General features: G+C 39.1%; 1 protein-coding gene across 1 annotated transcript in view; it reads left to right on the forward strand.

Moving 5' to 3' along the window:
* LOC124034018 (protein prenyltransferase alpha subunit repeat-containing protein 1-like) overlaps positions 1–14,556 on the forward strand; it is a 59,584-nt gene continuing 45,028 nt past the window's right edge. The window contains exons 1-4 of the mRNA XM_046346644.1: positions 1–273; positions 2,736–2,905; positions 8,447–8,513; positions 13,888–13,992. Of these exons, the coding sequence (XP_046202600.1) occupies positions 191–273; positions 2,736–2,905; positions 8,447–8,513; positions 13,888–13,992 (425 nt within the window). The 5' untranslated portion in view covers positions 1–190. The remainder of the gene's footprint in view (positions 274–2,735; positions 2,906–8,446; positions 8,514–13,887; positions 13,993–14,556) is intronic.

The following is a 14,556-nucleotide window of genomic DNA, read 5'->3' on the forward strand; positions in this document are numbered from 1 at the left end:
GTTTATGACTTTGTGTCTGGTATCTAGTGACGGCCCTGGTGTGGCAGAGTTGGTGTAAGAAATGTTGCTACAATGTTACCATGGTGAAACTTGTTTTAAACATATTCATCAAAGATTTTTGCCTAGTGTGTTCATTTTTAATGACCCGGATGAACATGAGAGATTTAATTGACGTCATCAGTGCACAAAAATGGCAGAATCGGAGGAGGAGGATGTCTTGGTCCAGAGAGTTGTCAAAGATATCAATAACGCCTTCAAGAGAAATCCCAATATGTACGTAGCATTATCCAAGTTATCGTAAATAACGAGTACGATTAGCTAGCTACAAGATAACAGCAAACTAATCATGGCATGATGCTCGAACGAGATGGCTATCATTTGCTGCTTTATTAGCAAGCTAACGAACGTTAGCGATCTAACCATCACATTTTGTTGTCCAGCAAGCAAGCAAACATTCAGGATAAAAAGAAATCTGCAGAGCCCAGAGGGTCGCCTAGTTTGTGTATTTGCATACATTTAGCCATACGTTGCAGAGGATATATATTTGACTGTGCAGCGGAATTCGTTTGCCACTTAGTAGCTAGCTACTTGATGTGCAGAAAAAGTTGACTCAGCCTTGTTATTCCCAGCTCTGGAATGGCATGCATAAATCACGTGATCAGAAAGTGTTTGTTTTGACCACAAATTAAAGTACATAGTCAGCTAAATAGTGTTGGAACAGTCTGCGGCTCGCGACTCTCCTCTCGCATGTAACGTCATAGCCTGTTATGTGGGAGTGACATTTCCAGATCTTTTTTTTACACCTTTATCTATTCATTTAAGAACAAATTCTTATTTTTAATGACGGCCTAGGACAAATGGGTTAACTGCCTTGTTCAGGGGCAGAACGACAGATTTGTATCTTGTCAGCTCAGGGATTCGATTCTGCAACCTTTCGGTTACAAGTCAAACGCGCTAACCACTAGGCTACCTATGTACGCAAAGTTCTGACACCTTTGTATCCAAAATGTGTCTTTACTATACTGAACAAAAATATAAACACAACATGCAACAATTTCATAGATTTTACTGAGTTGCAGTTCATACAAGGAAATAAGTCAATTGAAATTAATTAAATCGGTCGTTATCTATGGATTTCACATGATTGGGCAGGGGCACAGCCATGGGTGGGCCTGGGAGGGCATAGGCCGACCCACTTGGGAGCCAGACCCACCCAATTGGAAATTGTTTTCCCCCACAAAATAGCTTTATTACAGACATAAATACTTGTCAGATTTTTGTGCATATGGAACATTTCTAGGGTGTTTTATTTCAGCTAATAAAACATGGGACCAACACTTTGCATGTTGTATTTATATTTTTGTTGAGTTTAGTTGTCATCCCTCACCCTAGCGTTGACTGATGAGTTTGGCTCTGTGATTCATAGATGTTTTATCTATCATCTTATCTCAGAAACCTGTCAAGTTTCACACTTGCTGTTTTCATTCCAATGGAGATCTACTCTGGTGATGACATAGCTACTACACTTTTCAAGTTGTTAGCTAATCATATCCAATAATGATCATTTTATTACTTGGTAATATTTTTTATATATTGTTATAATAACATGGTAAATAATGCCTTGTTGGGCTTAGAAAAGTGTCAGCCCGCTAGATGTATTCTGTTTAGAAACTTCTCTGACTGAGTGTTCTAAATTAGAACTGGCCTACATTCTGTAGCTCATTTAAGAACAGGGTGTGAATGCTTAAACTTGATGCTGAGTAGGCCAGATCTTTTCCCTTTCATTTGCATCTCCATGTTTTGGTAGCCAACTCATAACCACCAGCCTATTTTGAGAGATATCAAAAGAGGCTTCGCAGTACAAGGCACAATGGAATGTAAAATATAACTTTTCATATAAAATTGGTTTGATGCACATTTCAGTTCCAGTTTATCAGAAGTAGAACATACACAGACCTGTCTGAACTTATTTGAACTGAGTACATTTCTACTTAATAAATTGAAGGCATTTTTACAGGGCAAAACATCCTTCAATAAAAATAACATCTAAGCCTGATTAGTAGTGTTTGTATAGGCTCAATCCCTCTGGAGATGTGAGTGACCTGTGCTGAGCGCTATGCTGTGCTGTGTGCATGCACACACCAGGGTTCCATACCAACAATTTCCCCACTAGGTTTTTCAGTTGGTGGCATCCATCTAAAAAAAATATAGAGCAAACATGCCACTCTGACATGTAGAATAAGGAATCACTCCAGTTCTATTTGTGACATTTCTATCTGAAACATTCCAATCCATTTTGCTTACTGAACATGGCCCTGCTGCAAAGGGCACTGTATGTGTGTGCGCGCACCGCAGTTTGAGGCAAACCAGTTCTTTTATGTGCTCAGTGAGGCGTAGACTCTCTGGAGATGCACTTGTGCAAACTCGGCTTCTCTCTACAAGGCTTGTGCCCCGTACTCCAGACCAGTGTTGTATTGGGCATCTAAAGTGTGCTCCTGCTCCTTCAACTAGAGACATTTAGGCTAAGTACAAGGGTCCCTACTCCATAAGCTAGGCAGTGAATAAAGCCCACCATCAGACAGGGGTTCTGCTGAGTCTAGAGGTTAAAAGGTTATGTATGTGTGAGCATGCATGTTAGAGAGCATGGGTATCTGAGAACGTGTGTTTGTGTTGTTGTTGTGTTAGAGCAATGAGCATGCAGGTTCACACTCTCTCCTCCCCCCTCCCCCTCCCAGTGATGAGATAGGTCTGATCCTGTGTCCTGAGGCCAGGTACAACCGTAGCCCCATCGTCTTGGTAGAGAACAAGTTGGGGGTGGAGAGCTGGTGTGTCAAGTTCCTGCTACCCTATGTCCACAACAAACTACTGCTCTACAGGCAGCGCAAACAGTGGCTGGACAGGGAAGGTAAGAAGAAGAATTCTTTATCCATTTTCCTTAGTCCACTGAGACACGCACACCCCAGGGCTCGAAATTAAGGGTGTCCTGTAGGGCTGGGCGATATGACGATATAATATTGTGTAACGATAGACGTTTTTCTATCGTTTCATATTATGCTGTATCGTTTATTTAATTGTGTCGCAAATCACACTCTTTACTTCAATATTTTTTATAAATTGGATAATGCTTTGCGTGCCATGTGGAAGGCAATTTGCAACACAAACAAACACGGAGGAGAGTGAACGTTACACAGAGCACAGAGACATAGACCTCATACCTAAAAGAGGGGCTACTTAGGTTGCATGGATGTGGTTTGGGTATGAAAAGTCTGACAAGGACCAGAAAATCATCCTCTGCAAAATATGCCACAGGCCGGTCCCGACAACAGGCTCAAACACCACTAACCTCCTTTACCACCTACGCAAGAATCATGTGAAACAATACGGCGAGAGTCTACGGATGAGACCCAAAAAAGTATAGTCGAGTGCTCAAAACAAACCCCCGACTCAGACGTTGCAAGAGGATTTTGCCCGCGGCACACCATGTGGCAAAGAATAACGAAGATGGAAGGAGATTTATTAATTCATTATTATTATTTTATTACAAAAAAAACACAAGGAAGGGGTAACATTAAAGTATTAGAGCATGAAGAACAAACAATACAGTATCAAGACACTATCAAACATGTATCAGTCTTTCCTCAACAGAGCCTTCCTTATGTGTGAGGGTGCATGTGCATGATGGTGATATAAAATATGTCATAGTTTCCTTTTTCATGATCACAATCTTGTGAAACCCGAACCCTCTAAGATCCCACCACAGTTCCTCAATAGCTGTCCCTCAACCATTCGAGACCCCTCCCACAGTCACCCCCCCCCCCCCCCCCCCCCCGGAAGAAAATAAAATAAATTCCATTCCCCACCACCAAGAACCCCCCACAATGCACCAACAACCAAGATAATGAACTAAAGAGATAAAAGGAAAGTACAGAAGAAAACAGCAAATAATGCAAAAAAGATCAAACAAAATTTAAACATTTAAAACAAAGGACATCAAGGACAACTGAAATCATAACAGCAATGCCAACTGTCTATGTTTGCGTGCATTGTCTGGCACTATTACATGTATGTGTGTGTTCTTGTATGTGTTGATTTAAATGAGAGTGTGTGTATATGCATGTGTACAAACACCTGCACAGCATCAGCCTCAGGCACACCTGCATTAGTTGTAAAAACACTGCCACTTAGTGTCATTCAAATGTACTTTTATTATGTTTTATTTTGACTTTTTCCCCCCTTTATCTTTTGACCATCATTCTCTCTTTCACACAGCAACTCTCCCACTTGTCTCCAATTCCACATACCAGCCCTCATCTTCCCTCAGCCCATCCCATCTATCTCTGCTGGCCACCCACTTCGTGTTTCTACGCAACACATATCTTTCAACTATGCTATGATGTTTAACGTACAATTTCAATCTATCTAATTGAATATAATCTACAGCTTGCGTGTTCAAGATAAATACTTTTACTAAGAGTATTAGTATATTAGTAATTGAGTGAACTGGTCTCTCCAGATCTCCTAACAGTACTATTTCTAGGGTCAATTTTAGATCGATGCTATGCATTTTCAGCCATTCCTGAACCTGAGACCAGAAACAGGCTACCTGAGGGCAATACCAAAATAAGTGGTCTATTGTTTCTGTATTCTCACAATAAAATCTGCAGAGCTTCGATGATTTTATGCCCCAAATATTCAACATTTTGTTGGTGCCAAGAATTCGAAATAATAATTTTATCTGAAAAGCATGAAGTCTTGAATCTTGCATTGTTTTATATATCAACCCATACCATACCATAGAATCGGTACATCAACAATCTCTTCCCAACCTTTTTGCAATCTGTATGGCACAGTTGTCAACATCCTGGTCCTCGAATGAAACTGGTATACTTTCCTATTTATGCTATTTTTATTTCTCCACCAGTTGTGATCCTTTGTATTGGGCAGACAGTTCCCTACCTCCTCCCACTGCCACCCGCCTCCTCCATTTTTGGGGTAATGCTGTAATCAATTGGTTGTACTCTTGGATTGAGCAGACCTTCCCGTAAAATTCTGATAACTCCACGAAGGACATAACTCTACCGTTACAATATAATTTAAGAACAAAATATCCCTTTCAAACATCTTTCCCATAAAAACAGGTATTTTATCAACCAGCACATTTGAGTTCAGCCATAATATTTGGTCTATCTTTTCAGGGGGGTGAAATTGAACTTGTAGCCAGCTCTGCAATGCTTGTTTGAAAAAGACAGATACTTTGAAAAAAGTATAATTTTCAATTAATCGAAAATGAGACATGGCAATCTGCACAAAGGCAAAACGGCCTCTTTTAAACATTGGATTAGCTTTTCTTATTAATCTACTTGAGAACTATTTAGGGTTCAAATAAAACTTTTGAATGAGTGAAGCATTTTAGAGAGAGGTTTAGTGCTTTTATATTTAATAATCTCAACCCGCCTAATTCATATTCATTATAGGCTCGTTTTATTTTGTCTAGTTTAGATAAAGCAAAATATTTTTTGCTCATATGATTTGAAAAATGAATCAGCAATAGTAGGCAGCGCCATAACTGAGTAAACTGAGATATGACTAAGGAGTTAATCAGGGCAATTTTTCCATAAATAGACAGGTGTTAAGATCCTGCAACCATGGATTTATTGTGGAGAGCTTATTTATATCTTTTGTGATATGAATACCGAGTATGTCTACTCACCATCAGCCCATTTTATAGGTAAGCTGCAGGGTAATTTAAAAGTTGTATTTTTTAAGGATCCAATAGTTAAAAATAAGTTGTCCTCCAGTAAACTTCCAATATTCCCGTCCACGTGGAAAATCTATAAGAGTTATGTGAAGGCCAATTAGATGGTGATCCGATCGCATTCGGTCTCCTATTGAAACTTCTTTAACCTTTGAATCAAGAGAGAAGGAGACACGAATGTAGTCAAGACGACTAGCTTGATTAAGTCTCCTCCATGGAAGGAGATTACAACTTACATCTGCAAAGACATGGCCCCAATTTACACGGTCGAGATACGGGGGTTTCGTGAGTTGGTGCTAACACTCTACCCAAGGTACCAAATGCAAATTGATATGTGACAGGTATTAATGCCAAATTGACATGCAAAACAGTCAAGCTCCCAAAATATATATTTTAGGCCTATATTTATTTTGTTTGCAACTATAGTTGAAGTGTTTTCTTATTTACCTTTTTAGATTTTATACATTATTTTGTTACATGCTTAATTGTAAATTTGCACCAAGGCTCTAAATAAAAGGATAAATAATCAAATATGTGTAAGTACCTTTTATTTGTTGAGTATAATTCAAAATGTATTAAGAAATATGCCTTTACATGTGGTCATTTTATATAAACTATTTATTAATTGAATTTACAGAAAGTGTGCTATATCGTGATATGAAATGATCTATATTCGGGATATGAGATTTTGTCCATATCACCCAGCCCTAGTGTCCCGTCATCCGGGGGATGATTAAAAAATATATGTCTGGGACTATTTAAAACACACGTTGGAACAGTTGCGGGATGATAGAGCAGAAAAATATCAAATGCATACAACAGTGGTTCCATACTAAAATGTTTAAATACAAAGATGAGGCTGATGAAACAGACCACAACATTTAGCTTAAAAGTTGATAAACTATGAATACTTCACATTACAAGTGCAGCAATGTGTTAACTTGTCTCGGCCATATGCGTGAATGTTCCAAAATGCTATTATGGGAGAACGCCATTCTCAAACGCTCACCTGATGTGAGCGGTTTTTATAGTGACAGAGATGGATATGCAGCCTAATGGTAGAAACTTAGAAAAATGGAATATCTGAACATGGTATTGTGCCTTAATACCTTTGGACAGTAGAAGAGGAAATGCTGGTATCAGGAAATCTTTGCTTTTTTTCTATGGTTGTACATTATTAAAAGCAAGGTGTTCACAAACAAGAGGTGGTCAGGTACTGATGTTGGGCGATTAGGCCTGGCTCGCTTTTCCTTTTCTTTTGAAAGATAGTGAATGTCTAACATCAAACCGTGAGATTGAAATAGCTAGAAAGAAGAATAAAAGACTGATGCAATGAGACAATATACAGTGCATTCGGAAAGTATTCAGGCCCCTTGACTTTTTCACATTTTGTTACATTACAGCCTTATTCTAAAATGTATAAATAAATCTTTTCCCTCATCAATATACACACACAATACCCCATAAAGACAAAGCAAAAACAAATATGAGGGGACTCAGCGGAGGTAACAAGTAAAAAGACAGCGTGGCCTAATTTCTTCAGAGCAGCTAAGAATTCTAGTTAACATTTCAACACAGTATTGACTGAAGCTTTCTAGAGAATGTCATTTAAAAAGCAGCCTCTGAGATCATAAGGAATACGTTTTGTTGCATGAAGAATTTATATCAAGGAATCTGGTAGTTTTTGTCTGTCTAGCTGATAGGGAGTGAGCGGGCGGAGTGGGTCTATTTACAGGACTTTGTTATTGCAGCCACAACATATATACACACGTAGCTTACACACAATAGGGCCGGGATGATAATAGTATTGCAATATTTTTTCCAGAGCAAGACTTAAAACATGAAGCAGAACGAAAGTTTTGGTCCTTTCTAAACCTGCTGTAATAAATAAATGTGACTCTGGATGACAGCATATTGTTTGTTTCCAAGATTAGGTCTGTTTTCCTAAAGAAGTAAAATTCGCTTCATGTTTTATTTACTTGCCACAATACTAATGAGTATCGCGATACTGCTATCGTCCTGGCCCTAATACACAACACAGCTGGTGGAAGCTGGAGTTATTGGTTGGTGTCCATACCTGACATTCCAAGCAGTGGTAAAGTCTGAGTTGAGTAGCAGCAGAGTGCAAGTAATGTCCACCAGAGCTGGGAGAGACAGAGACACAATATGTGTTATTGTGCACTTGTTATTACGGGTCTAGTCCTGTGTATTATTTAGAGGTTTACACCTCGCTCTTTTGTTTGGGTTGCAATCCCTGTGTTTTTATATATATACACACACACGCTTCGTCCCCGGTCGTTTTCATGACGTACTTTATTTTAGGTGGAGAAATAAAAAAAACGATTACGTATTCCTGCGCCTGTCTCCTCTATCATTATACAGCGTGACATGTATGAGCAGACATATTTGTTAATTCTATGTACACAATATCGGTGCTTCATCTGTGGAATATGTGAAAGGCTAATATCGCCAATAATATTGGTTAACCGATTTATCGGGCGGGCTCTAGTATTAATCATATATATGAGCTTTGGGGATGTGTCAAAATTTTCAGTTGGTCTGGTCCTTTTGTTACCCTTTTGGACAGCCAGAATGTATTTTTTCAAGAAAAATGGGCATTATAGACAGCTTTAGTTGTACTTCAAATAATCACTTGATATGCTAACCTGTCTCTGTCTCTCCCTCTTCCAGCTCTGGTGGACATTACTTGCACTCTGCTGCTGCTCAACTCAGACTTTACCACTGCTTGGAATGTCAGGTATGGACACCAACACAGAAATACGAACCTTTGGTCATTAATATGGTCAAATCCGGAAACGATAATTTCGAAAACAAAACATTTATTATTTTAGTGAAATACGGAACAGTTCTGTATTTTATCGAACGGGTGGCAACCCTAAGTCTGTTACATTGCTGTTACATTGCACAACCTTTAATGTTATGTCATAATGATGTAAAATTCTGGCAAATTAATTACGGTCTTTGTTAGGAAGAAATGGTCTTCACACAGTTCGCAACGAGCCAGGCGGCCCAAACGGTTGCATATACCCTGACTCTGCTTGCACTGAACGCAAGTGACACAATTTCCCTAGTTAATATTGCCTGCTGACATTAATTTATTTTAACTAAATATGCAGGTTTAAAAAATATATACTTGTGTATTGATTTTAAGAAATGCATTGATGTTTATGGTTAGTTATATTGATGCAATGATTGTGCTTTTTTTTGTGAATGAGCTTTTGTTCAATCATCACCCATTTGGTGAAGTAGGCTGTGATTCAATGATAAATTAACAGGCACCGCATTGATTATATGCAACGCAGGACAAGCTAGTTAAACTAGTAATATCATCAACCATGTGAAGTAAACTAGTGATTATCTTTTGATTTTTTAAAATAAAATAAGTTTAATTCTAGCTAGCAACTTACCTTGGCTCCTTCCTGCACTCGCGTAACAGGTGGTCAGCCTGCCATGCAGTCTCCTCGTGGATTGCAATGTAATCGACCATAATCGGCATCCAAAAATGCAGATTTCCAATTGTTATGAAAACTTGAAATCGGCCCTAACCTGCCATGCCAATTTAATTGGTCGACATCTGATCCAGAGCATCCCAAACATGCTCAATGGGTGACATGTCTGAGTGTGCAGGTCATGGAAGAATAGGGACATTTTCAGTTCCCAGGAATTGTGTAAAGGTCCTCGCTACATGGGGCTGTGCATTATCATGCTAAAACATGAGGTGATGGCGGCGGATGAATGGCACAACAATGGGCCTCAAGATCTCGTCACGGTGTATCTGTGCATTCAAATTGCCATCGATAAAATGCAATTGTGTTCGTTGTCCGTAGCTTATGTCTGCCCATGCCATAATTCCTCCGCCACCATGGGACACTGTTCACAACATTGACATCAGCAAACCTCTCACCCACACGACACCATACACATGGTCTGCCAAATTCTCAAAAACGACATTGAAAGCGGCTTATGGTAGAGAAATTAATATTAAATTCTCAGGCAACAGCCCTGGTGGACATTCCTGCAGTCAGCATGCCAATTGCACGCTCCCTCAAAGTCTGTGGCATTGTGTTCGAGTGGCCTTTTATTGTCCTGCTGGGGATTCAAGGTACGCTTGTGTAATCAACTTCTTGATATGCCACACCTGTCAGGTGAATGTATTATCTTGGTAAAGGAGAAATGCTCACTAACGAATGTAAACATATTTGTGGCCCAAATATTTTGAAAAATAAGCCTTTTGTGTGTATGGAACATTTCTGGGATCTCTTATTTCAGCGCATGAAATATGGGACCAACACAACACCGTTTTATAATTTTGTTCAGTGTATTTCCAGGCCACTATTGTGTAATTTAGTGTAATTTAGACTAAACAGTCATTAGCCACTGTTCAAAATGACTGGGCACCAATGCTGCGGCATCTGTAGAACTTTCATAACAATAACAACGAAACAGAGTGATTGAGCTGCAACCCATGAATTCGGAGTTGAGAGAACCATGTGTAACAGTATTGCTTCCTTCCCTCTTCTTGCCCCAACCTGGGCTTGAACCAGTAACCCTCTGAACTAGAGTTGGGCGATATTCCGATAGCATTGTCTACCGACGATGATTGACGGCCTTCGTCAATGGTGACGACATTGTGATGTGACAGATAATGGTCTATTTGAACTTAACGTAGTCTCGCAGTGCACAGCGGCGTAGCACACAAGTGACATTCTGAGTAATTTGTATATTTCTATTTGCTGTAGCCTATTTCAATAAATATGTTTTCTACAGAACGCTAGAGAGGAATGTAGGCCAGACAAAGCGGAGAATCCTACCAAAGTGCACAGTCAGAAAATATTGTTTCTCTCTCTCTGTTGGATGCATGGGCCTTAGGCTATAGCCTAAACGTATTTAAAAAATGTAGAACATAACTATCTTGTCTAGCTGTTTTTAAAATCTTGGCCTATATTCCATTCTCTCTCTCCATTTGATAGGCTATGAGTATCTTTGGGATATTGGCTACGCTTCCATCGTTTTGTGCTCCACCAATAAAACAATGAATCTAACGGAGTTACATCTCAAAACCTTATTTGAATAGCCTTAAAACGTAAGGTAGCCAGGGGACTAATAATGAGAGAGAACAATGTCAATAGCCTATAATAAAATCGAATGACAAGTTTAATCAAGTTTAAGCTCATTTAGAACTAAATTATCCATGGGGGCCAGACAAATTCAGCCAGTAACATATCCTCCTACTAAAGCCTATCATAAAAGCTTTAATAAGACAAGTTAAAGGTTGCGATATGCATAAGTTGCTGTGCCATTTCCTGGTTGCTAATATTCTAATAGTTTGCCTAATTTCAGTTTATGTGACAAAACAAACAAGTGTAGAGAATCATTGTACCATCTAAACCGCTGTGAAATATATGTTCAATAACCAAAAATATAGAATTTTCAACTGTTTGAAGCTGATGTACAAAACCAAAGGTAAAAGACTGAAAAACAAACTTAAGAACGGGAAGCATAAAAATAGTGCACATATAACAGATCTACCTCTTCTTAGACTTGCTTTCAATGATAATGACAGATCTATAACTCACATTTCCTTGTGAATTTGGTCTGGTCGCCCAAAATGTTACATATTGCAGCTTTAAAGTTATGAACAGTAACTTATTTCCCAAATATTCTAGTTTAAGAAAGGGTTGTCCTAAAGTTGCACGTTTAAAAAGAACAAGAATGGAAGTCTATAGCCTCGGCATAGGCTATTCTCAACCACAGCTGTATGAGAGATAGAACAAACAATGATATTTATTTACTATTATTTTAAGAGGCAAAAAAAGAAATTATCCAGTTATTACCTACTAACTATCTAGCCATTTCACATTGGCTAAATATGCATGCTTAGCTAATGCGTAAATCATTCATTAACGTAAGTCGGATTTTTTTACATACACTTAAGTTGGAGTCATTATAAATAGTTTTTCAACCACTCCACAAATTTCTTGTTAACAAACTATAGTTTTGGCAAGTCGGTTAGGACATCTATTTTGTGCATGACACAAGTAATTATTCCAACAATTGTTTACAGACAGATTATTTCAATTCTAATTCACTGTATCACAATTCCAGTGGGTCAGGAGTTTACATACACTAAGTTGACTGTGCCTTTAAACAGCTTGGAAAATCCCAGAAAATTATGTCATGGCTTTAGAAGCTTCTGTTAAGCTAATTGACATCATTTGAGTCAAGAGAGGCAGTGAGTTTGAGGTACACATCACCTGTGGATGTATTTCAAGGTCTACCTTCAAACTCAGTGCCTCTTTGCTTGACATCATGGGAAAATCAAAAGAAATCAGCCAAGACTTCAGAAAAAAATTGTAGACCTCAAGTCTGGTTCAAAATTGGGAGCAATTCCAAATACCTGAAGATACCACGTTCATCTGTACAAACAATAGTACGCAAGTATAAACACCATGGGACCACGTAGCCGTCGTACCGCTCAGGAAGGAGATGCGTTCTGTCTCCAAGAGATGAATGTACTTTGGTGTGAAAAGTGCAAATCAATCCCAGAACAAAGCAAAGGACCTTGTGAAGATGCTGGAGGAAACAGGGAGAAAAGATCCACAGTTAAACGAGTCCTATATCGACATAACCTGAAAGGTCGCTCAGCAAGGAAAAAGCCACTGCTCCAAAACTGCCATAAAAAAGACACATTACGGTTTGCAACTGCACATGGGGACAAAGTTTGTACTTTTTGGAGAAATGTCCTTTGGTCTGATGAAACAACTAGAACTGTTTGGCCGTATTGACCATTGTTATGTTTGGAGGAAAAGGGGGAGGCTTGCAAGCCGAAGAACACCTTCCCAACCGTGAAGCACGGGGTGGCGGCATCGTGTTGTGGGGGTGCTTTGCTGCAGGAGGGACTGGTGCACTTCGCAAAATAGATGGCATGAGGCAGGAAATGTATGTGCATATATTGAAGCAACATCTTAAGACATAAGTAAAGCAGTTAAAGCTTGGTCGCAAATGGGGATTCCAAATGGACAATGACCCCAAGCATACTTCCAAAGTTGTGGCAAAATGACGTAAGGACAAAGTCAAGGTATTGGAGTGACCATTACAATGCTCTGACCTCAATCCTTTAGAACATTTGTGGGCAGAACTGAAAAGGTGTGTGCGAGCAAAGAGGCCTACAAACCTGACTCAGTTACACCAGCTCTGTCAGGAGAAATGGGACAAAATTCACCCGACTTATTATGGGAAGCTTGTGGAGGACTACCCGAAACCTTTGACCCAAGTTAAAGAATTTAAAGGCAATGCTACCAAATACTAATTGAGTGTATGTAAACATCTGACCCAATGGGAATGTGATGAAAGAAATAAAGGCTGAAATAAATCATTTTCTCATTATTCTGACATTTCACATTCTTAAAATAAAGTGGTGATCCTAACTGACCTTAGACAGGGAATTTTTACTAGGTTTAAATATCAGGAGTTGTGAAAAACTGAGTTTAAATGTATTTCGCTATGGTGTATGTAAATTTCCGACTTCAACTGTATGAACTTTCACAGTGAATGCTTTTGTTTATACGTTTCGTACGATTTAATTGAATAGCATAAAAAAAAAAAATTGTGCCTATTTAATGCAAACCTTGCTGTTAATAGATCATAATGCAGCATACAACTGAGCTAAACATTGGTAAATGACAAGTTCACTTTGTCATTCATAGCCTAAAACACATATCAAGTGCAAATGCGCTGTTTAGCCCACATCTGAAGGCTGGGAGTTATTTAGGATGTCGCCTACTATGGATTGCTAAAATATCCTAATGATTATGATTATATTTCCTTCATTCAAATATTATGGCGACACTTGGAAACCAAGCTCAAGTTTTCAGTGTGGCCTGTTATCGTCCAGACTTGTTAAAATTTCTTCTGGCTTTGAAAAAAATCTCCAGGCTTTCGTCATAGCTGTCAATTCTTTGAAAAATAAAAAAATTCTTTGTCTTTCATAAAACAAAAACAAGTATGCAAATAGCATGCAAACAAATGCAGTAACATAACATTCACATCCGGTAGAGAACATTGAGATTGACATTCATTGAATAGTTCCTCTCTTCTGTCTGTTTTGGCAGGAAGGAGCTGCTGCAATGTGGCGCCCTAAATCCAGAGACAGACCTGTACCTGGGAAAACTGGCCCTCACCAAGTTCCCCAAGAGCCCCGAGACATGGATACACAGGTAGGACTGGAGAGGTGTTCCTGCGCGTGTGTCCACGTTCAATATTTAAAAATATTAAACTGTAACTGGCGGTTTTACGATGCATGTTTAGTCACCAGTAGACCAAAATAAAATGATGGCATTTATAAGGTTCCACTGTAAATCCTCTCAAATCCTCTCACACACTTAAACACAACACATATTCAAACACGTCACATGCACATACACACGGTTAAACAGGTCCAATCATTACTGCCTCTACTGAGTCCCTTCTCAACTCAGAATAAATCTTTGAAATATTATTGATGGAGTAAAGTTATACAATTTACCACCACTAACCCAAGCTGGGAGGGAAGAAGGGATGGAGAGAATTAATGAGGGATGAAGAGAGAAGGAAAGCAAGAGAGTGTGGGTTGGAGAGAAAAGGGGGGGGTGGTGGTGGAGAAAGAAGGATGGAAAAATACTTAGTAATAAAGAGAGAGAGAAACAGAGGAAGGCACAGAAGGAGTGAGAGAGTGGGGATATCTTTCTTGCGACACGGACGGTCTAACCTATTTCCCACAGTTTAATCCCCCCCCGTTCCCC

Source organism: Oncorhynchus gorbuscha, linkage group LG04 (assembly GCF_021184085.1).
Source record: "Oncorhynchus gorbuscha isolate QuinsamMale2020 ecotype Even-year linkage group LG04, OgorEven_v1.0, whole genome shotgun sequence".
Taxonomy (NCBI): Eukaryota; Metazoa; Chordata; class Actinopteri; order Salmoniformes; family Salmonidae; genus Oncorhynchus; species Oncorhynchus gorbuscha.